Source organism: Gobio gobio, assembly GCF_949357685.1.
Source record: "Gobio gobio genome assembly, chromosome: 21".
NCBI classification, from domain to species: Eukaryota; Metazoa; Chordata; class Actinopteri; order Cypriniformes; family Gobionidae; genus Gobio; species Gobio gobio.
In genome coordinates this window covers 3041513-3066149 of record NC_137117.1, presented here as the reverse complement: position 1 = coordinate 3066149, position 24637 = coordinate 3041513, and the positions used below count along the sequence as shown (strand labels likewise).

Genomic DNA, 24637 nt, shown 5'->3' with positions numbered 1-24637 from the left:
TACTCAATAGTGCATTAGCGCCGCCACTGGCAGTGGAGAAACACAACACCTTCATCTCTGGAGGATCAGGGCTCAGGTCTCGCTTTCTCCTCAAGTCAGTCCACACTGAGACTCACACACCGTCCAGAGCAAACACAACATTGAGGAACTAATCACAACTACACACACACTGCATGAAAAAAGGTGTATCCGGACCAGGATACTCCTGTATACACTGCTGAAATTCGGAAGAATCCAGGAGTATACTGGCCGGATAGGTCAAATTCCATGGATCCGTATATGTCCGTATTCATCCGAAATGGTACCAAATCGGATGTATGTTGTGGCCGTATACTCCCATGCTACAGCCATTTGTTGCCATGGCAAATAATCCCATCAAGTTTTTCCCAGGAGACATTTTCACACCTCTAAACAGCTTTGCCTTCCATCCCCTATTGGTCCTTCATCTCAAACTGGATTGGTTGTTTTTTTTAAAACCACTCCCAAAACCCAGACTGCTATTGGACGACAGGACGCATTGAAAACCCAGTCAAGTGATTTTATTGGTTACTTCTAAGGCTAAGGGTGGGCTAGGTTTTGTAGCATAGGGACTTGATTGGTTATAGGCCAGCTATGCAGATTTTGCTAATTAATATATAATATATATATATATATAAAAAATAATCCCCTCTCCCTCCCAAAAGAAAAATACACACAAAACAATTTGAGAAAGTCTGAAATATTTATTAAAAAGGTATAAAAAAAAAAAAAAACATTCTTAACAGCATTATAAACGAACATTAAAACAATGGTGAAACAAAAACAAGTGAACTAAATGTATTTAAAAGGGATGAAAATGTAAAGGAACAAATGTAAAAATATAAACAGTCCAAAGAACATAAATATACGTTAAATTGAATTGGTAAAGAAACAAAAAGGGAAAACAAATTAACAAAATGCATTTAAAAGACAGATGTAAAGGAATAAAATACACAGTGAACATAAAAAGGAAAAGAATAAATATACAAATTAAACAATATAAAATGAGAACAATACATTTATAAGACAAAAAAAAGTGTATATAAAATACACATAAATATTCCAAGTAAACAATATAACCAAATAAAAAGAACAAAGAGCATTATAAACATACATTCAAATGAATGGGGGAAAAGATAAGTGAACAAAATGTTTCTAAAGGAAGGCGACGTAAGAGGAACAACAATACAAAACGTGGAGATCAAAAGCAACATGGACATCTAAAAAGGAACAAACATACAAAGTATACAATATAAAACGAGACAAAGAAATCTATAAATTAAAAAGTGTATATAAAATATATGTAAATGTTCTATATATGGGAACCAATAAAAGTATAAGTATATAAACATAGGAATAAAGAAAATATAAAATGGAACAATTGAATATTAAAATTATAATTATAAAATAATTGTGACCAACTCTAACACAATGTTGTTTGAGCTAGCCAAACCATCCACACTGGCCTTCCATCAACAACAGCATCATCATCAGGTCTATAGTTGCTGTCTTCCACAGGTTCTGTGTTGGTTTGTGCAACAAACCTGGTCTCCAGCAACTGCAAAACATGACAGTAAATTAACCACTAAAACTCAGAGAGGAGTATAGTAACATTCTGGAGGGAAAAAGCTTAACCGGTTTCTTAACTTACCCGTCTCTTTCTCTGACGGTTCTGTGTGATGTTCTTCATAGTGTTTCTTTTCTGGGCCTTTTCAGACTGAGCCAAAGAATACTTCCTCAGCAAAGTCTCACAAAATAAAATACATCTTGCGACCTGCCAAATAATACATTAATAATATATAGTTAATGCCAATAAAAGTAAGTAAAACAATTCAATTAAAATGTATTTGTATAGCGCTTTTCACAATACATATTCAGGGTTTTTCCTGGGTCAAAAATGGTCTTCGGTGGTGGCTGACACACACACACACACACACACACACACACACACACACACACTAAAAAAAAAAAATACCCTACCCACTTGATCTGCAAGCACAAAACTGACAATAAATTTGAAATAAATTCAAAGAAAGTTTGTAACTTTTGCTTATCTTATTTTGATACCTTGATGTTTGTTTTTTTCCCTCATTTTTACACTATTTACTGATAATTGTTTGTTTTGGTAATCATATCAATAATAAAAAAAATGAACAAATAGCCTAATTTTCTGCCATATACAATCAGCTAGCTAACAACAACTTTGTTCTGGGTTCACCTCACTCCAGTCTAAACTAAATGATTTTAGGCGATTTATTTTACTACACATTATAAACATAAATAAGCTGAAAGACTGTTGATAATTAAAACTAATTCTTACTATCCACTCTTGCTAAAGTGGGTAAGCACACTTGTGTTCTCATTTCAGGTGTTGTTCTGAGTAAATGATTAAACTAATTCGTGAGTTCAGATCAGTTGTTCTAACCAGTTGTTAAAATGATTCAGTTCAAAGGAGTCATTAGGTGGAAAATTGGACATTAGCAGACGCGTTGTGTGTGAATCCCGTCTTTAGAACATCGCGAAAGATTTGTCAACACACAGAAAACACTACATAACCGGACAGGATTTGTTTCCTGTTTATTTAAAGTATGCTTTATGCAGCTGGTCAGAGAATCAGTCAATGTTTTTTGAGCGCATTTCACACCCAGCGGTAATTAAAGGAAGACGTCTGATAGCGCCACGTGCAACATGGATTCGGTCTTCCGACCTTTTGATTTTGATTAACGTAATATGTGAAACATTAGAAAGCTAAGAATGCTTATTTTGAAGACAGAGAGCGTGCGAGCGGGAGGAGCTCACTGGTCGTTCTCTCTGTCACTCAGTTAACGCAAGCGCAGCAGTCATCTACTACATCAATCATAAATCACAATAACTCAACAAATAAGGCTTTGGCGGGACAAATTTGTTTTGGCGGCCGGCAAAAAATTTTCAATGTAGGAAAAACCCTGATATTGTTTCAAAGCAACTTCACAGAAAATGCATGGGTCTACATTACAGAAAAAAACAGAGAACATTAAAATAATTTTTAAGATTACCTTTTACACATTCAGGGTCAACATCTGTAAAAGTTCTTCAGGATCATGGATCCAAAACTTCTGGATCATGAGGGGGGAAGAAACATGCACACACACAAATGAATATTAATTTGTTTGATAAAACATTAATATTAATTATCAACTTACGGACAAGGACTTGCAAAACATACTCACCAGGCCCATACAAAAACTTCACAGTAGATCCAAAATCCTGGTTTGCCTATAATTCTTCAGAGTCCAAGTATGGTGGATTCCTGTCCTCTCTGTTGAACAAGTGTACATGACAGTGTTCTCTGATTACTCATTCCAAAACTCTGTTACATTTTATGACAAGCTTGATCTTAAAACTAGCTGACAGTAGGGATGGGCATTATGACCATATAATTATACATACATGAGAAATTTTATTTTACAATAACGATATCACAAATTATTTATTTTGATAGATATTTTATTAAAATGCTACAGAATAATACTGCTTTAAAAGTCTTCACTGTATGATATTCAATTAATTAATATCACTTGATTCTTAAAGAAGCAGAAGGTCTTCTCTATTCTTTTGTTTTATTAAAATGATGACAAAGCTGCAGCCCCTTTAAGAATGGATGCACATAATGACACGCATCCGGGTTTCCCCAAGTTAACTTGAACTGTTTAATTTACTTAAGACATAACTGACTGTTTAAATCAAGCGAATACCTCACATGACAGGCTTACTGAGATAACTGTGTGCATTTTACAGAAAGATAATTGATTTCGGGATCGCCTGCTGTCTGAGAGAGGCTTATTTTAACACATGCATGTCCCGTTCATTATTCTTCATTCATGCATGTTTCCTTGTCAAAATGTCAAAAAGTTTTAGTACAGTCAGTGCTGCGTTATATACGCTATATTCCCATTCCGCAATATAAAAAGGTAATGTTAACGTTTACAGCAAAATCGCTAACAATAGTCAGTATCATCAGATCGCCATAACACCCAGCCCTATCTTAACAATATTACAACACAACAAAACACAGAAACAGAATATGTAAGTTAATCACGATTAGCATATGACTTTAATGCACTAACGTTATATCTTGATGAGCAGTAGAAACAATATAAAGGGATTTACGTTACCTTCTGCCGTCTGCTGTCCGCCATTGGAAACTTAGTCTGTTCGTATTCATGTTTTTTCGTTCTCAGTCGACATCCCACCATCAAAATTCGTCCAAAATAAGATTTTAACAGGTTTAAATGGTCCATGCAATGCCATTAATAGACCGACGTGAAGATTAGAAGCCGCGATCGCGTCGCGTCCCCGCGAGCCACGATCAACTCCAACGGCAACGGCAACGGGTGTATAATTCAAACTGAAGGCGCGCACTGTCATTGGCCAGATTTCTGGATGACGTTCAGATTGACCAATCAAGCTCAAAAGAACACGGAAAGACAGCAAATAGCCTTGCAAATATAGAAAAAACTTGTTTTAAACAACAGTTAGAAAATGTGTATATTTATTTTTATTTGCTGTTATATTTAATTAATTGGTCAAATGGTGTTTTGTGGTGTGGGCAGAAGTTTCAACCTGGAGAGCAGTGCAGATTTGTACTCTTTAAAAACAATTATTGTTTGATATTTAGTTTGCTATATATTTTGTTATATTTGTATCCAGAATTGAATGTAAAAATACACCTTCACTGTAAAACAGAAAATTAAATTAAAATATCTTAATTTAAATAAGGAAAAATCTGTAAACTAATAGTGTTTTCTCTAAAACGTTTAATGTAAATTTCTGTGAAGTTTTTTAACTTTATTTGACTTAAGATATTTGACTTTAATTTTACGGTTTTTGTTTTGCAGCTGTAGCTGCTGTTTTTTTAGGTTTTTATTTTTACAGTGTAAATATAAAACTAATAAGATTTACTTTAAAATGACAAAGAATAATGTTAAATTGTTAGTATGGACATAAACATAAACCTTTAATATAATGAGCTAAATATTGTATTACAGTTGTTAATTTACAGATATTGTTTGTAATTTTGCATGAATTTGTTATTTATGAAAACAGAAAAATAATACAGTGATGTTCCTGTATAAAAAAATGAGAATTACTGTAATTTGTCATTAATGATATAATCCTTAAAATAACAGTCAAGTTGTTTATTTAGATATTGTTTGTAATTTTACATTGTTTTAAACATAATTCAAAATTACAAGAAAATACTGTAAAAAACTGACGTTTTTTTCTGTAAAATTAGGATTATTTTTATTGGTTGCCTTATTTTTATTGGTAACCTTATTGGTTGCACCTACATCTATTGTGAGTGGTGGATTTCAAACCTCAAAACGCCCCTCTTTTGCAGCGTGTTAAAGTTAAGAATCTTGGAGTGACACTTTTTGTTAATAGTTGCAGAGCTGAAAGATCTGCTTGTGTTTCTGTGTTTCTTGAGCAAGTGAATCCCTGCTCTTTTTTATTCCATATTTTTATTTTGAGCATATCAGTTTTTGGTGTTTTTAAAACAAACTTTTTCATTTTCCACATTTCATCTCCTTTTTATTTAATTCTATTATTGCCTACAATTTGTAAAACTTTGCAAAAATTGTTTGGGGATAGTCTAAAATGTTTGGTTAATTATCCTTTGTTAATTCCATTACATTTCTTTGTTTATTTCATTACATATTCAGATTTTTTTGTGAACGTATATGTTCAGACAGGGTTTTTATTTTGTACTGTTTTTATAAAAAATATTTGATTTAGAGACTCTTTTCATGCAGTGGTTTTAAGGCCCTGACACACCATTCTGATGGTTTGGCCCAGACCCAGACAACGTGAACCAACCCCACAGTCGGCTTTAGTCATTGCTAGTTCAGTTTAGTGTTTCAGGGCCTTAAGAATTATTTTTTCTGTGTAAAAAGCTTGTTTGCTGTAGCCTACAGTAGACCAGAGATAATTCTCAATCCTGAAGTGCTCCCCTGCCCCCCTCCTTCTGAGAACAGCCAGCACAAGTGTCAGTCATTAACATATGAAAGGTCTTCTTCACACCTAACAGTCTTCAGTCCTAGCACACCCAGCAGTGTTTCAGCTGTATATGTCCGTGAAATTTCACGGATTCCTGTATACGTCCGCATACGTAAGGTTTCCGGGTTTTTCTGGAAATATACTGTTCCGTGTTACTCTGATCCGCTTTTTCCCACATACATCCGGTAAACATCAAATTACACAGGAGTATACAATGCCCGGATAGTGCCGGATTTCAGTGTTTTCATGCAGTGTTCTGACTCCGTAGGACGAGATGGCGGGCGAGTTGAGACATATGGCGGGAGCGTAGACCGCCCTGGTGGTTGATGTACGCTACAACGGCCGTGTTGTCTGTCCGGACAAGCACATAATGACCCTTCAGCAACGCTCGGAAGCGGTGCAGGGCGAACCGTACTGCCAGCAACTCGAGGCAATTGACATGCAGGAGGCGCTGGGGTCCTGTCCAGGAGCCCGCGGCTGCTTGTCCATTGCACATGGCACCCCAGCCCGTGGCAGAGGCATCCGTCGAAACGACAACATGCCTGGAAACTCATTCTAAGGGAACACCTGCCCGTAGAAAAGTGAGGTTCGACCACGGGGTGAGCGTCTGTAGGCAGGGCCGAGTCACTTGAACCCGGAGCGTGCCAGACTGCCATGCCCATCTCGGGACTCGATCGCGAAGCCAGTGCTGAAGCGGTCTCATATGTATTAATCCGAGCGGCGTCACCGCGGCTGCAGATGCCATATGCCCCAGGAGCCTCTGAAATAGTTTCAGTGGAACCACACTCTTGCTCTCGATTTGACGGAGGCAAGTCAGCAGAGACTGCGTGCGCGGGCTCGAAAACTGCGCGCACATGGCGACCGAGTCGATGTCCATACCGAGAAAAGAGATCCTCTGCGCTGGGCAGAGTTTGCTCTTCTCCCAGTTGACCCGAAGGCCCAGACGGGCTAGGTGTTGAAGCACCCGATCTCTGTGTCCGCAAACCTGCACCCTAGAGTGGCTCAGTATGAGCCAGTCGTCGATATAGTTCAGGATGCGAACCCCGTGCTGCCGAAGGGGCCAAGGGCTGCCTCTGCAATCTTCGTAAAGACGCGAGGGGACAGTGATAGCCCGAATGGGAGGACCGCGTACTGGTATGCTCTCCCCTCGAAAGCAAACCATAGGAACGGTCTGTGTCGAGGAAGGATGGAGACATGAAAGTAGACGTACTTCAGGTCGATCGCTGCAAACCAATCGTGAGGACGAACGCATTCGAAAAGGCGTTTCGCAGTCAACATCTTGAACGGAAGCCGGTGGAGGGATCGGTTCAAGATGCGAAGGTCCAGGATTGGTCGTAACCCACCGGTTTTCTTGGATACAATGAAGTAGGGGCTGTAGAACCCCGACCTCATTTCGGCTGGAGGGACAGGCTCGATCGCACCCTTCGCCAGCAGGGTGGCAATCTCCGCACGCATGACGGGGGCGTTGGCCCCGATCATGGTATAGCGGACTCCCCTGTAGCGGGGAGGAGCCTGCGCGAACTGAATCGCGAGTCCCAGAAACTGCACCACTATAGTAGGTCTACTGATAATATTTACAAAATATTTACACTATAGTAGGTCTACTGATAATATTTACACAATATTTACACTATAGCAGGTCTACTGATAATATTTACAATAATTTATTGAATTTGATAGGTGTCTCTCACATTGTCCCACAGCAACATTATAATAGTGTACATTAATGTACAATGTTTTATAATAATAATTTATTCTATTTAGTGCCCAATTCATTAATTTAACATATTTAATATTGGGGCATCCAAGTTATTTGACATATTTGAAGTAACAGTAGTTACTTTCCCTGGTAATTAGTTAGTTTTATAATGATGTAACTCAGTTACTAACTCAGTTACTATTTGTAATTAGTAACTATAGTTACTAGAGCCATTAGTAGCACTCATGTGTTTTCGGGGGTCAGTCCGGCGGAATTGCTCATGGGAAGGAAAGTACGTACTACCCTACCCACCTTACCGGAAAACCTGAAACCAAAGTGCCCAAACAAATCAAGCGTAAAAGAGAAAGATAAAGCAGCGAAAGAAAAGCAAGCAAACTACTTTAACAGGCGACATGGCGTGAAGGACTTACCTGTTCTCAGACCAGGGGATTCAGTCTTGTTAAAGCTGGATGATGAATCACGATAGATCTGAGGACCCGTTACGGTGCTGAAGGAGAGCAGTACTCCAAGATCATATGAGGTCTTCAGCGAAAAGGAGAAAGTATAGTCTTAAAGGGGTCATAGAATGCCATTTTTGTACAAGTTAATATGATTCTTTAGTGTCTAAATGAAAAGTTTGTAATATACTTTAATTAAAAATTCTCATTAGTATTGTAAGAAAACACTCATTTTACCTGGTCAAAACCAGCTCTGTTTTCAGCAAGTAATTTCAGTGTATGTGACTTTAAATGATAATGAGCTCTGCTCACCCCGCCCCCTCTGCTCTGTGGGGCGTTCGGTTCGACCCGACACAACACGACAACACACGTGGAGTGTTGCCTTGACAACACTTGAGGGTATATTTTCGAGAAATAATGGCAACGGGAGTCTCTGAGGACACATCTGAGCAACCGTATCATTTTGAACCGGAGTCGGACCAGGAACAGATGACGAACCCATCGAAGTTCGAACAGGACGTTTCTGAACGGTTGGGTAACGACATGTCACTTTGATCTATGTTTGTACTGGCAGAGTAGTGTAGTTGCTATGTGTTTACTGATGTGTTAGTTCATTGACAGATTGATGTTATGTTATAAGATTTTTTTTTTACATCATTTCTTAATCAGTAACAGACACCGTTATAAACCATGTACAAAAGTAAGCTTAGTGTAGTGTTACCACGTTAACTTTATCACCCGAGTACACAGTTTGTAATAACAAACATAACGCGTTGTTCATTATAAACGTGGGATTATGAATTATATTGAGAACGTCATACACAGAAAGCATGCCGTAATGTAACTTACCCTGTAAACTTTAGCCTCATTCATCGTGAAGCGTGCAAGCGATTTGCAAAGATTAATATAAAGGTTAATAAAACGTTACACTCACTTCTTCCTGAGGTGCAGCAGGAACACAATCCTTTTTTTCAAGAGCAGCTTATTAGCAAAACCTGCTTTATACTGACGCTCGTTTATAAAGCAGTCTGCTGAGAAATGATTCGCGCAAACATTGACGTTAATCGGGGGGAATATTCCCTTCTAAAACAAAACTCAGCAGCCACTGGGTCTTCAGCGGTTCGGATTTAGGAACATCAAAATGACTGCTGTGTTCGTTATTACACCCAACAACAGAACACCACAATCGCTTAGACGCCATTCTGCTCCAGAGTATCAACAATGGCGGACTGATGACAGCTCGCTCAGGGCGGGTCTGTGTTGAAACGCTGCTGTCAATCAACAATCGTAGGAGGGGCGTACACCGTGTAACGTCACACGATCAGACGGCTCGATTTGAGACAGGGGAAAATATTAGAGATTAGAGATTAAAAAAAAAAGCACTGGATGTATTTTTATCATTATAGGATGGTTGTGTACAGGCACTGCCAACACACATTTCCGTATAATCAACTTGTAAAAGTGCATGTACCATTATATGACCCCTTTAAAAAAATCTTTAAAAAAGTTTACTGTCACATGAAATAAGACAAAGGATTCAATTGCAAGTGAAACAATGACTATTTGTTAGTCACTCATGAGAGTAGTGTAACAGGGCCAGATGCAGAATTGATGCCTGGAAAGTCAGTCGCTTGGCAGGGCAGGGACTCAATGGGCAACCCAGATCCTCTGTGGAAGTGAAAGGAGCGATCAGGAGTCCAGTCACCGCTGAACGCAGACGAAAAACAATCCCAGATGTTTTCAGGGAAAACAGGCAGAGCGATCATAAAATCCAATAGGGAATCCACTGCAGACTCAGGAGAACGGCCAGGAGACAGACAAACACAGGAACAAAAACCAACGATCTGACGAACACCAAACGAATGACAATGAGTAAAAATACACACAGATAATGAGTGGCAGCTGGCGCTGATAATCAGTGGCCACACCCACACACACACATTCAGAGCGAGAATGAGTCAGTGAATTCATGAACCGTGACATTCGTCTCAGCAGGGATGAATTAGCAATTGCTCCATATTCATGATTACGGGTGGAGGAGCTACTTTATGACATCTCTGCGGCTGAAGTGAAAGTGAAAGTGAACTGCAGTGAAAGACTTGTGAAGGGGAAACTATAACAGATGAACTGAAGCTTCTTCAGACACACACGTCTTTATTCACACGCACTGAAACTAGTGATCACCGCTGATATTCACTCAGGTAAGTGATGGAAATGTAAGAGCTTTCAGAGGTTTTAAACTCTAAAATAGTATCAGTAAAGTTTGATATCTTCAAAACTACAGTTACAATTATAAATACACTAATCTACATTAAATTACACGTAATGTTTAGATGTATTTATCTGTGGTGAGAAATATTTTCTGGGGAAATCACTTAAAAAAAACCCAAATAATTTCACCCTTTTTTGTGTTGTCTTTATTTAGAAAGAACTTTGTGTTATGATAATGTTGTTGTAAAGACCTCTTACATACTCCGAGACACATTCACATGTAGTTTTTCTTCTAGCACAGATATGACAATCAAGTACTTTGACTTAAAAACAGCGTTTATTAATTTGTCTTTTTATATCTAGGCTCAGTGAAATATTTCCAAACATAACATTATCTTTTTGTTTTTTTGCTAAATTTACCAGTTTATGAGATTAAACATGAGCACAGATATAAATGAAATGATTCAGTTTTTAAAAAAAGAAAAATATAGAAGTTAATTCACAAGTTAAACCAGTTTACAAGATTGAATAGGATACAACAGGGCAAAGGCACACCTTAACCCTATAACTGGCAACGTATCCTGGGTGATACACACATTTGAGAGGCAGTGGCGAGAGGCAGGGAAAGTGTAGGTCTCATTTCTTGGTTTCATGTTGAAAGAGTGTTCGTTGCGAATATTTATATCTGGTGAATTTGTTCATACATTCTTTGTTTAGCTCACGGGGAACATTTAAAAACAACATGACCACCTTTAGTGGCAAAAATACTCACCTTCAGATAAAAGTAGATATATTTCACATATTTACAATATTTGGAGGGGACTTGCATGTTTAAAAAAATGTTGTTAAGCATTATCTTAGTACGTTTATGTTGAAATTTTATGAACTATTTTTTTTTATTTTTCATAATCTGTTGAGTATAATATTTATACATCAGGAAAAAAATAATTTTATGGCTCATATATGCAATTCATTGCAAATCAATGGTACCTGAGAGATGGACAAATAAATGTTCCCCAAAAGCCGTCAAAAAATGAAAAAATGGCTGAACTATCAATCAGAAGACAGAAGGTATGAAGTAGATTGTGTACAACAGGTTTTTCAGCAAAGTTTTGGTCCAGAAATAATCAGATCCAGATCCAATAGTTTTAAACTTCAACAGAGTACCCGCCTTCAAAAGTAAACGCTTGCCAATGGAGAGTGGCCAGACTCTCTGTACAAATGAAATGTACGTGAGTCTGGTAAGACCAGGCAACCAAATTTCCACATTCATCATCAAAAGTGGTTGTTAAGAAAAGTGCTGAGAGTTTTATGGCATCTGGTAGTTTAAAAGAGAATAAAGTCAAATGCACCTTTTACCTCTGTGTGTCTTCAACCCTGTTGTACCCTTCTAGGAATTTACTTTCCACCTGTGGTTGTTGTTGAAGTACACGTGCAAGTGCAGTTCTTTTCTAACTGTACATACCCATGTTAGTCAGCCAAACTCATATCAGCCAGCAATTTTATATTGCAACCTTAAGTATTATCCACACACATTGTTCAATTAAGTACTGTAGATGATATATTGTCATTACTTATCTTTTCAGCCATGGCGTCCTCCAGTGGTCCAGCACTAAATGAGGAGCTCCAGTGCTCCATCTGTCTGGAAGTGTTCACTGATCCAGTCACCACTCCATGTGGACACAACTTCTGCAGATCCTGCCTGAGCAAGTGCTGGACGAACACAAAGACCTGCTTCTGTCCACTCTGTAAAGACACATTCAGCAAAAGACTTGATCTCAAGATTAATACAACACTCAGAGAGGTTGCGCAACACTTTAAGGAGAAGCTCAATCTAGGAGAACCTGAGGTGTTCTGTGACATCTGTGATGAAAGAAAGCAGAAAGCTGTGAAGACCTGCCTTACGTGTCAAAGCTCTTACTGTGACTCTCATCTGGAGCCTCATCGCAGAGTCCAACGTCTAAAGAAACACACACTGATCACTGCCGTGGAAAATCTGGAGGATTATATATGCCAGAAACACGAGAGACCTCTGGAGCTGTTCTGCAGAGATGATCAGACGTGTGTGTGTCTGTTTTGCACTGAAGGAGAACACAGGACTCACAACACTGTCCCTATAGAGGAGGAGAGTCGAGAGAAGAAGGTAAAGAGTTACAGGCAAAACATTTTAAACACCCCATGAAATGCTTCCTGTGTGTTGACGTTGGTGCAGGTCATTTTGATGGGCTTGTCCCTTTTTTTTTTATTAATCACCTATAAGTTAATTTTGTCCATTTTTGAGAATGAAATGTCTCGGTTAAGTATTTAAACCTTGTTCCCTGGGGAATGGAGACGTTACACCAGGAACGTACTGACGAAATAGGAGTCTTGCCTGAGAGCCCAATCACCTTTGAGTGGTAACAAAACAAATTTGCACCGCAAACTCTGCCCCACCGTGTGGGTATATAAGAAGGCGCACATGCAATCTCGCACTGTTACCTGCTGTGGAGCTGAGAAACTGAGCCTGTTTCAGCGGTACAGTGGTTGTAGCACAAGGACGTTCCCTTCAGTCAGTTCCCTGAGAAACGAACTGACGAAACGGGGTTCCCTATCTAGTCTCGCCACAAAGGCTGTCTTCTGGTGCCTTGTGTGAGCCTTAGCTCACTGTTGTGAGGCTATCACAAGCAAAGGGCTAGGCTAACACGAGAAAACCATGGTACACTGGGTGGCAGGATACATATTAAAGATCTCTGAGGTACCCAGCGTGCAGGGTGGAATATTTCAACCTTGGAGATGGCAAGAAGTCTTGCCAAGGGAAAAACACGTGCTCGGAGGAGACTTATCGTGGACATACATGAGTTGGTTTCCCAGTCGGGGAACCAAGCACATGGAGGCACCTAGCCTGACACGAGGGCTGACCAACCGGGCACACACTCTGGTGTTGATGTCAACAGTGCTGGAGGAACTCTGGGCTTAACTGAAAACCTAACCTGAGTAGAAAAACACATGTATTCAGTCTGTGGAGTGGAATGGCGCAGCAAGCGATGACACAGAGCAAATCCTACTAACTGGCTATTTGGAGCGAGTATATAAGAGGACACTGGCTCCACACGGACACTGTAGAATCTCGCAAATGTATTGGGTGTTGCCCAGCCTGCAGCTCTACGGATGTCTGTCAGTGAGGCGCCATATCAATGCCCAGAAGGAAGCACAGTTCCTGGTAGAGTGTGCTTTTGCCCCTAGGGGACATGGCAGGCCTTGAGCCTGATAAGTCAAGGCTCTGCTTGGAGAGAGCCTTTCCCTTCTGCTGCCCTCTGCAACCGACAAAGAGCTGGTTTAAGATCCTGAAGCACTGAGTTCTGTCTATGTAAGCGCGGAGTGTGGACAGAGCAATGCCAAGGCTGGGTCTGCCTCCTCCAGGGGCAGCGCTTGCAAGTTCACCACTTGATCCCTGAAGGGAGTGGTGGGAACCTTGGGCACCTTGGGTCGGGTCTCAGGATCACAATTTCGAGCCGGCCCGAATTCCAGACACGCTTTATCAACCGAAAATGCCTGCAGGTACCGACCCTCTTAACCGAGGCCAAAGCCGTCAGTAGTGCCTTCAACAAGAGGTATTTAAGCTCCACCGAGTGCAGTGGCTTGAAGGGTGCTCTCTACAGTGCAGATAAAACCACTGAGAGATCCCAAGAGGGAGTCTGCTGAGAGCGAGGCGGATTTAACCTGATGACCAGGTTGTGCTTCCCCACACCAGGTGACGAAGAGGTTCCACTTCAAAGCATAGGCGTGTCTCGTGGACAAAATTGTGATGATAGCCACCACCTGAGGTGGTAGGGTACTCAACCCTTCCGGGTGCCAAAGGGTGCCCGTCTCTGAGAAAGAAAGTCCATCCTCAGAGAAATGGACCAGGGAGGGGCTGTCGCGAGGAGCACCAGTTCGGAGAACCAGGTCCAGTTGGGACAATAAGCCGCAACCAAAAGGACCTGCTCTTTGTCCTCCCTGATCTTGTACAGAACCTGTATGAACCTGATGGTTGAAATTCACTAATGTCACCATTTTGTCTGATCGGACCAGTACGTGCTTGCCGTTCAGCAACGTCCGAAAACGGTGCAGAGCAAGACGTACGGCCAGCAACTCGAGGCGCTGGGGTCCTGTCCAGGAGCCTGCGGCAGCACATGGTGCCCCAGCCTGTAGTGGAGGCATCCGTTGACACAACAACATGCCTGGAAACTCGGTCTAAGGGCACTCCAGCCGGAAGAAAAGAGAGGTTCGACCACGAAGTGAAGGTTTGGTGGCCAGAGTGACTGACACCCGGAGCGCGTCTTGCTGCCATGCCCATCTCTGGACTCGGATGTGAAGCCAGTGCTGAAGCGGTCTCATATGAAGCAACCCGAGTGGTGTGACGGCCACTGTGGATGCCATATGCCCCAGGAGCCCCTGAAATAGTTTCAGTGGAACCACTATCTTGCCCTCGAATTGACTCAATTCAGCAGTGACTGCGCGCGCACATGCTAGCTCGTAAGCTGTGCATACATGGTGAGCACCAGGTCCCTGTGTTCGCATAACTGATCCCGAGAATGAGCTAGAATAAGCCAGCCAATCCTGTGCTGCCTGAGAGCTACAAGGACCTTTGTAAAGACGCAAGGAGACAGGGACAACCCGAATGGGAGAACCGTATACCGGTATGCCTGCCCCTCGAAAGCAAACTGTCTGTGTTGAGGAAGAAATGAGATATGAGAAATTAAATATTTAACTATATTACTTTCTATTTAATTATGTTGCATTATTTTCCTGTTACCATTGTGAAGCTGCTTTGAAACCATCTGCACTGTTAAAAGCGCTATATAAATAAAGGTGACTTGACTTGACATGAAAGTACGTACCCTTCAGGTCAATCGCTGCAAACCAGTCTGATGGACGAATGCATTCGAAGATGCGTTTGGGTGTCAACATCTTGAATGGAAGCCTATGAAGGGTTTGGTTCAAGATGCACAGGTCCAGGATTGGTTGTAACCCACCATTCTTCTTGGGTACAATGAAGTAGGGGCGGTAGAAGCCGGACTTCATCTCGGCTGGAGGGACCGGTTCAATCGCACCCTTCACCAGTAGGGCTGTGATCTCCACATACATGACAGGGACATTGCCACCCACCATGGTTAAGCGGACTCAGCCGGGAGCTCCACGGCTTGCAGCGTGAGAGAGGGGGTGCAGGCAGAGGAAGATTCGTCAGGGTAATCCACCATAATCGGATCACCCTGGCCATCAACCAAAGTATAAATGGGTCTGTGTTTTTCTCTGTATGTATTATCAGGTGGTTCAAACACAGAAAGACGTTCAGCAGATGATCCAGGGCAGAATGAAGAAGATTCAAGAGATCAAACAGTCAGTAGAGCTGAGAAAGGTGAGAGGAAAAATTATTAAAATAATTTATTTTCTTGCACTTTAGGCTACAACTTGTGATCTTTCTTCGAGAAGTGTTCCCTGAACTGACTCTTTCTCTTTTTTGCAGACTCTAACCCCCAGTTTCCTTACTTCATCTCGAACCGTCCAGATTTCAAACAGGATGATTATTGGTCTGGGTATCCTGGTGGTAGCATTGATCATCTTGCCTAAACAATATACTATGAGTGCGAGAAAGTGTGTAAGTGCATTGGTTTAAGGGTGTAGGGTTGGTGTGTCTTTAGCTGCTTCTTGAACAATGTTTAGGTGGAGGTTAAAATAAATAAATACAGAATTTAAATGGGTTTAGGGTGGAAAATACAGTAAAAAGATTTTTTTAGTAAAATTATCAATTGTCACTTTTTGCAAATATATTTAATTTTCAAAATATGTACTCATTCAGTTTTATTCATATACCTAATATGTTGAAAATGCAAAATGGAAAAATGCTTCTAGTCTTGTCACAGTCAATTCATTACATGAATCACTTAAATGAAAGTTTCAATTCAAAACAACGAAAATGGACAAAAAAAGTATAGGTTGCATCACTGGATATTACTGTTGGTCAGTTAATATTCCTATTGTAAATCAGTTATCAAATACTAGTTTTAAATATTTAGCTATACTTACATCTTACCTCAACTCTTTCACCATTAAAAACTGAATTTTGAGCTGAATTTCGCACTTTCGTAAACAGTAAAACTTGCCGCCTTTGATTTGATTTAGAGAAGAGAGATCCATGAACTGAACTGAGTGTGTCAGCAGAGGGAGAACAAGTTTAATTAACAGTCTTCTCTCTCCTGCTGTAGATGTGCTCCGACAACTGGACTGAGATCAGGATTGACTCTGATGTGAATGTGAACTCTCTGTATAGAGCTCTGACTCAACTGAAGGAAACTCATGAGACACTAAATGAAAAACTCAGTCAAACTGGTATGTGAACATCAATTTAAGATTTTTGCCAGTAACTAATAAAATACATATTTCAAAAAAAGTTCATTTTTAGCATCTGTGATGTACTGGTGATTACCATATTATTATAAAATCACTTAAAGTTGATCTGACGAAACTATCCCTGTACAAACTCTATTCACAGCCATCATGTCAATGACACACAACCAGAAGTCTGACTACAAAATACACTATCTAAAAATATTTCCCACCTCACAAGGATAATCATATAATTAGAATATCATCAAAAAGTTGATTTATTTCACGAATTCCATTCAAAAAGTGAAACTTGTATATTATATTTATTCATTACACACAGACTGATATATTTTAAATGTTTATTTCTTTTAATTTTGATGATTATAACAGACAACTAAGAAAAATCCCAAATTCAGTATCTCATAAAATTAGAATATTACTTAAAGGTCCCATGGCATGGCATTTTTCTATTATTTTATAATGTTTCCTGAGGTGTACTTATATTGTTAGTATGATTTTTACATCATAAAATGTCATAATTTAGAAATAAAAGGCATTTTTTCAATACTGATGTTTGCCCTGTGGCTGAATGCCCTGTTACAAGAGGCGCGTCTGCTGTGAGACTTCAGTAAAAACGCCCACTGTTGTGATTGGCTGACAGGGGGGAGGGGGCGTGGTTTAACGAGGTCTACGAGGCACGAGCAGGAAGGAGCTGCTGCCAGAGAGACGGATGGACCTGAGTTCACTTCACATCAGTTCTGTCAGTCTCACTTCAGTGAACTGTTGAAGTTACAGCATTTACTTCAGGTTATTAGTTTATTTCTAGTCGGAGGGACTGTCACTCATGTCAGAAAGTTAGTAACTTTAGTAAATTATGGATCAGCGCTGACTGGAGACGCGAACCATTTAGAACAATTCAGTCCGATTTGGTGAACTGATTCGGTTCACTAAAAAGAACCGGTTCAAAAGAAAGATTGTTCGCGAACCGGACATCACTAATGTACCAGAGACTGAGCTCAGCGATTGCTAACAAAGTTATTTATAGTAACTACTGAGTTGTGAGAGCGCTGTCAGTCAGCGCGAGTTTATTGTGTTTGTATCTGAGAGTTCTGAATAAACACGAGTCCCAGTCACACAGAGTCCGTCTTCATCATTATTACCAACTTTGTAACACATGCAAAGTACCATTACAGCTGTCGAGATGAACGAGTTACGAGTAAGTGTTGATAATAGCTTTATTTTTAGATATGTTCCAATCATATGAAAAGCGTCAGTGACGCGCATTGAGTACACAGCGCAAACAAAGATACAACAGCAGTAACCGAATGTAATCCAGTTTATTGTGGGGAAAGCTGGCTAGCCTAGCACGGATACACCGCGCCCACCCCCCTTCTGCTTAATCTCTGGCCGCGTTTGGTGCCTCCGCTGTGGGCCAGATGCAGTACTGGGGGTCGGGGATGTTGAAGGCCGAGCTTCGGCGTGCGTGAGCTTTATCTCTAAAGAGATGTGAGTCTGCTGATGTTGAGCAGAAACGACTCTATGCACATTTTAGAACAGATAGACGTGACGAGGACGAACAAAAACACTGACTCACAAGATAGAAAACACAAAAACACCATTCTGTCGGGAGAGAGAGAAGCCGCAGTGTGTGCACGAATAATAAATAATTACCTACACATCAGAAATCACTGATCACAGATCAGAAGGTACTGAAAAAACACTTCTGTTTTCATTTGTACATCCAAACAATGAGAAACTGCCAGCGTTCACTCGTTCCAAGCAATGATCTCTCTAGCGCTTGCATGGGCGTGGCAGATTCTCTGGGTGGAGGAAAGGGAGGAAACCGTTCCTGCTTGGACGTCAAACCAGGAGACTTCAGGATTGGCTCGTCTGGCCTGTCATTTTCTCAAAGGCAGAGAAAGACAGCCAGAACTCGGGTTTACACCGATCAACATTTCTATCCACTTTTGGACAATATTCAGGCTAGGGGAACTCATATTAATGTTGAAAAATCTCATAAAATGAAAATTTCATGCCATGGGACCTAATACAAAGAAAGGATTTTTAGAAATATTGGCCAACTGAAAAGTATGAACATGAAAAGTATGAGCATGTACAGAACTCAATACTTAGTTGCAGCTCCTTTTGCCTGAATTACTGCAGCAATGTGGCGTGGCATGGAGTCGATCAGTCTGTGGCTCTGCTCAGGTGTTATGAGAGCCCAGGTTGCTCTGAACGTGGCCTTCAGCTCTTCTGCATTGTTGGGTCTGGCATATCGCATCTTCCTCTTCACAATACCCCATAGATTTTCTATGGAGTTAAGGTCAGGCGAGTTTGCCGGCCAATTAAGAACAGGGATACCATTGTCCTTAAACCAGGTACTGGTTGCTTTGGCACTGTGTGCTGATCCCAGTCCTGTTGGAAAATGAAATCTGCATCTCCATAAAGTTGGTCAGCAGCAGGAAGCATGAAGTGCTCTAAAACTTCCTGGTAAACGGCTGCGTTGACCTTGGACCTCAGAAAACACAGCGGACCAACACCAGCAGATGACATGGCACCCCAAACCATCACTGACTATGGAAACTTTACACTGTACCTCAAGCAACATGGATTGTGTGCCTCTCCTCGCTTCCTCTAGACTTTGGGACCCTGATTTCCAAAGGAATTGCAAAATTTACTTTCATCAGAGAACATAACTTTGGACCACTTTTTTTCCTTTTTGTCTTTAGCACAGGCGAGACGCTTCTGACGCTGTCTGTTGTTCAAGAGTGGCTTGACACAAGGAATGCAACAGCTGAAACCAATGTCTTGCATGCGTCTGTGCGTAGTGGTTCTTGAAGCACTGACTCCAGCTGCAGTCCACTCTTTGTGAATCTCCCCCACATTTTTGAATGGGTTTTGTTTCACAATCCTCTCCAGGTGCGGTTATCCCTATTAATTGTATACTTTTTTTCTACCACATTTTTTCCTTCCCTTCGCATCTCTATTAATGTTCTTGGACAGCTCTGTGAACAGTCAGACTCTTTTGCAATTACCTTTTGTGTCTTGCAAGGTGTCAATGGTCGTCTTTTGGACAACTGTCAAGTCAGCAGTCTTCCCTGTGATTGTGTAGCCTACAGAACTAGACTGAGAGACCATTTAAAGGCCTTTGCAGGTGTTTTGAGTTAATTGGCTGATTAGAATGTGGCACCTGGTTTCTTCAATATTGAACCTTTTCACAATATTCAAATTTTCTGAGATATTGAATTTGGGATTTTCCTTAGTTGTCTGTTATAATCATCAAAATTAAAAGAAATAAACGTTTGAAATATATCAGTCTGTGTGTAATGAATGAATATAATATACAAGTTTCACTTTTTGAAAGGAATTAGTGAAATAAATAAACTTTTTGATGATATTCTAATTATATGACCAGCACCTGTATAGCAAAAATACTTTTTTTTTTACATAGAATAATTATAATTACAGTTTTAATAAAAATACAAGCTTGAAATTTCTGCTTTTAAATCCTCTGGTATGATTGTCCCATAGACCTCCATTATAAGTCCATTTATGTTAAACACATTCTGCATTATGTTTTTCAAACGGTGGGACGAACAACATTTACACACCCCTGATGCTGCCAATAGAGAGAAACGTCTTGGTTACGTATGTAACCTTAGTTTCCTGAAGAGGAAACGAGACGCTGCTTCGAAATGCTGTGAGAATGCTTCCGCGTGATTGCGTTGTGAAGCATGTTTGGAATCAATCCAATGGAAAGACAAAACGTCATAGGCGGGTGACGTCATAGACCAGAAACTATAAAGCACCCATCAAAACAAACCGCGCTAGCTTCTGAAAAGCCTGAAGTAAGTCGATCACAGGCACACAGGGAGTATGGCAGGAGTCTCGTTCCCTCTTTAGGGAACTAAGGTTACATTCGCAACGAGATGTTCCCTTTCAGGGGAACTCACGCTGCATCAAAACGCTGTGAGAACGCAATACCCACATCGCCATAAGAACAAGTGACCGTATGTGTGAAACCGAAATGCACACTATTAAGATGGCACCTGTGCCCCAGGACTGGAGCCAACATCCAGTTCATAGAGCCTGACAAATGTATGTGGCGAGGACCAGCCTGCCGTATCACACACATCTTGAAGGGAAACTTCCGAAAATAAAGCTTTAGAAGCAGCAATACCCCTGGTAGAGTGAGCCTGTACAGCCAAAACTGAAGGCTGACCAGCCGCCTCATAAGCAATCATGAGATGGCCTCAACCACCCACTTGCTCATTATCTGCTTAGATGCAGGGTACCCTTTCCTAGGAGTCCCAAAACAAACAAACAACTGTTCAGCTTTCCTCCATTGGGCAGCTCTGTGGACATAAGCATCCAGTGCCCTAACCGGGCACAGCAGATTTAGTTTCTCTTAGGCCTGAAGCACAATAGGTCGTACAGAAATAGTAGGAACCTTAGGAATATAACCCAGCCTAGGATGAAGAAAAGCCTTCACCATGCTGGGCGCAAATTCCAAGCACGAGGGAACCACAGAGAGGGACTGAATTCTTTGAGAGATTAAATGGCAATAAGAAAAATTGTTTTAAGTGTGAGAAACATTTCAGACACTTCTTCAATAGGCTCAAAGGGAGCCAAAGAAAGGCCCTGCAACACAGTGGCCAGATTCCAGGCAGGAACCCTCGTACAAACAACAGGCCTAAGTCTTAAAGTACCACGAAGGAAACAAGTCACTAGTGGGTGTCTCCCCAGTGAAATACCACTCAAAGGAGTGTGGAAAGCAGCTAAGGCCGCCACGTACACCTTTATTGTGGAGGGGGATAACCCTGCTGAGAATCTATCCTGCAGGAACTCCAGCACTGTACCAACCGGGCAGTTAACTGGGTCCAACTGGCGATCTCCACACCATGAAGTGAATAATCTCCACAACAATGCATACAATTTCCTTATGGATGGAGCTCTGGAGTGAAGGATGGTCTCAACAATCTCAGCTGAGAGACCTAAACTCTTTATTTTTATCTATGAGCTGGGTCTCCTCAGAGGCCAAGCCCACAGTTTCCACAACTCCGGGCGGGGGTGAAGGATCAACCTGCTCGCCTGAGAGAGAAGGTCTCTCCTGGTCAGAATCTCAAGAGGAGCCTTCCAGAAGAGACACTAGGTCCGAGAACCAACTCAGGCCAGCCAGTACGGGGCTGCTAACAGCAGACAGCGCTCCCGTCCCGGCGAACTCTCTCCAGAACTCCCGAAAGCAGAGCAATCAGGGGGAAAGAGTACAGGGGAGGCCTCGGAGGAGGTGGATGTGTCAGAGAAAACCACAGAGGGCAGTGAGAGTTCTCTAAAGAAGCAGACAGATCTACTATTGCTTTTCCAAACTTTTCCTACAAGAGCTCCACCACCTCGGGGTGGAGTCTCCATTCCCCGGGCCTTGGGCCCCTGCCTCGACAGGATGTCCGCTTCCTGGTTTAGGACCCCTGGGATGTAAACTGCCCTGATGGACAGCAGTTTCCCTTGGGCCCACAGGAGGATCTGGTGTGCCAACTTGTATAAGGAGCGCGACCACAGACCCCCCTGATGATTTATGCAAGCAACCACCGATGTGTTGTCTGACCAAACAAGCACATGGTGGCCCTTGAGGTCTAGCAGGAAGTGCTTCAGAGCCTGAAAAACCACCATCATTTCTAGGCGATTATGTGCCATGAGAGTTGATGGACACAAAACCTGATGCCACAAAACCTGAGTCGAGCCACTCATGATCGCTCCTCAGCCCACGAGGGAAGACTCTGTCATTAGCGTAACGCAACGAATGTGAGTCCCCAACACCGGGCTTTGGGACATACACCAAGGGTCTTTCCACATGTCTAAAGCACGAAGGCATCGCCGTGTAACTTTGATCATGCGGAGCGGGTATCCCCTCGGGGAAAACCCCTTGGTTCTGAGCCACCACTGCCACTGTCTTATGCTCAGCAGGCCAAAAGGTATCCCGTTGGATGCAGCTGCCATAAGACCTAACAATTTCTGAAACTGTTTGACAGTGAGAAGCCAGCTTTGGTTCCTTTACTGATGAGAGAATGTTGAACCTCCATATGCTTTGTTACTGAGCAAAAGATCAACCAATCGTTGATATAAATGAGTATGCGGGTGCCCTGCAGGGACCGGAGCCGCGGGGAATGCAAGCTGAAGCGCTCTCCTCAAAGAACACTCGGCGTGAGGGCAGCGTTATCATGGCCAGACGCTCACAAGGCTCACAACCAGCTCCCTCGAGAGCTGCCTGAGCACCACACACACACAAATATGTACATACATATACACACATATACATGTGTGTGGTGAAAAAATCCTGCCTAGTCTCAACTAAAGATGAACAAAAACACCAAGTCTGACAGACAATGATTCACACAGAGCACTTGCTGAAGGCACAGAAGCTAGCACGGCTTGTTTTCACGGGTGCTTTATAGTTTCCGGTCTATAACTTGAAAGGGAACTCACTGTTAACCTGAAAATATTCCTATAAATATTTCTTCATTATATTGTCATCTGTGTTCGCAGGGTTGAAGTGGGCTCAGAATTATGCAGGTACAGTGTGATTGACACCATTTTCTTCAATACACTTACAATACTTTTGTTTATAATGTGTTTTATAGACATGAAAATGTTTGTTCTAAAGTTGATTGATAATGTCTGATCTCTCTCAGTGGATGTGACTCTGGATCCTAATACAGCGAATCCATATCTCATCCTGTCTGATGATGGAAAACAAGTCAGTCATGGAGACATTAAACAGGACGTCCCAGAAAACCCAAAGAGATTTGATGAGAGTTCTTGTGTTCTGGCAAAGCAGGGATTCAGTTCAGGCAGATTTTACTATGAGGTGCAGGTGAAGGGAAAGACTGGGTGGAGATTAGGAGTGGCCAGAAAATCCATTAACAGGAAGGGGATGATCACACTGAGACCTGATAATGGAGTCTGGACTATGATTCTGATAAATAAGGATAAATATTTAGCTTGTGATAATTCACTTGTCTCTTTATCTCTGAGAGGGAAACCTGAGAAGGTGGGTGTGTTTGTGGATTATGAGGAGGGTCTGGTCTCTTTTTATGATGTGGAGTCCAGATCTCATATCTACTCTTTCACTGGTCAGACTTTCACTGACAAACTCTATCCATTTTTAAGCCCATACCTTAATGATAAAGGTAAAAACTCAAACCCACTAATAATCTCACCTTTAATGGATTAGAATATGTGAATGAAAACCAAAAAAAAAAAATTTATTTGCACAAACTAAAATAAAGCACAACCCCAAATCAGAAAATGTTGGGACAGTATGGAAAACGCAAAAAAAAAAAAAGAAGTGATTTCTAAATTTACTTTGACTTGTATTTCATTGCAGACAATATGAACACAAAATATTTAATGTTTTGTCTGGTCAACTTCATGTCATTTGTAAATATGCATCCTTTCCTGTCATTCAGACCTGCAACACATTTCAAAAAAAGTTGGGACAGTAAAGCATTTACCACTTTGTAATGTTGCCATTCCTTTTCACAACACTTAAAAGACGTTTAGGGACTGAAGACACCAAGTGATGAAGTGTTTCAGGTGTAATTTTATCCCATTCTTCCTGCAAACAAGTCTTAAAGGGGTCATAGAATGACATTTTTGTACAAGTTAATATGATTCTTTAGTGTCTAAATGAAAAGTTTGTAATATACTTTAATTAAAAATTCTCATTAGTATTGTAAGAAAACACTCATTTTACCTGGTCAAAACCAGCTTAGTTTTCAGCAAGTCATTTCAGTGTATGTGACTTTAAATGATAATGAGCTTTGCTCACCCCGCCCCCTCTGCTCTGTGGGGCGTTCGGTTCGACCCGACACAA

General features: G+C 41.2%; 1 protein-coding gene across 1 annotated transcript; it reads left to right on the top strand.

Moving 5' to 3' along the window:
• The first annotated feature begins 10196 nt into the window (after positions 1-10196).
• On the top strand, positions 10197-24115 carry LOC307117654 (zinc-binding protein A33-like). Its single transcript, XM_079802635.1, has 7 exons — positions 10197-10412; positions 12009-12565; positions 15710-15799; positions 15908-16039; positions 16647-16770; positions 23308-23334; positions 23454-24115. The coding sequence occupies exons 2-7, from the start codon at positions 12011-12013 to the stop codon at positions 23993-23995; spliced, it is 1470 nt and encodes a 489-aa protein (XP_079658761.1). The 5' UTR covers positions 10197-10412; positions 12009-12010; the 3' UTR covers positions 23996-24115.
• The last annotated feature ends 522 nt before the right edge of the window (positions 24116-24637 follow it).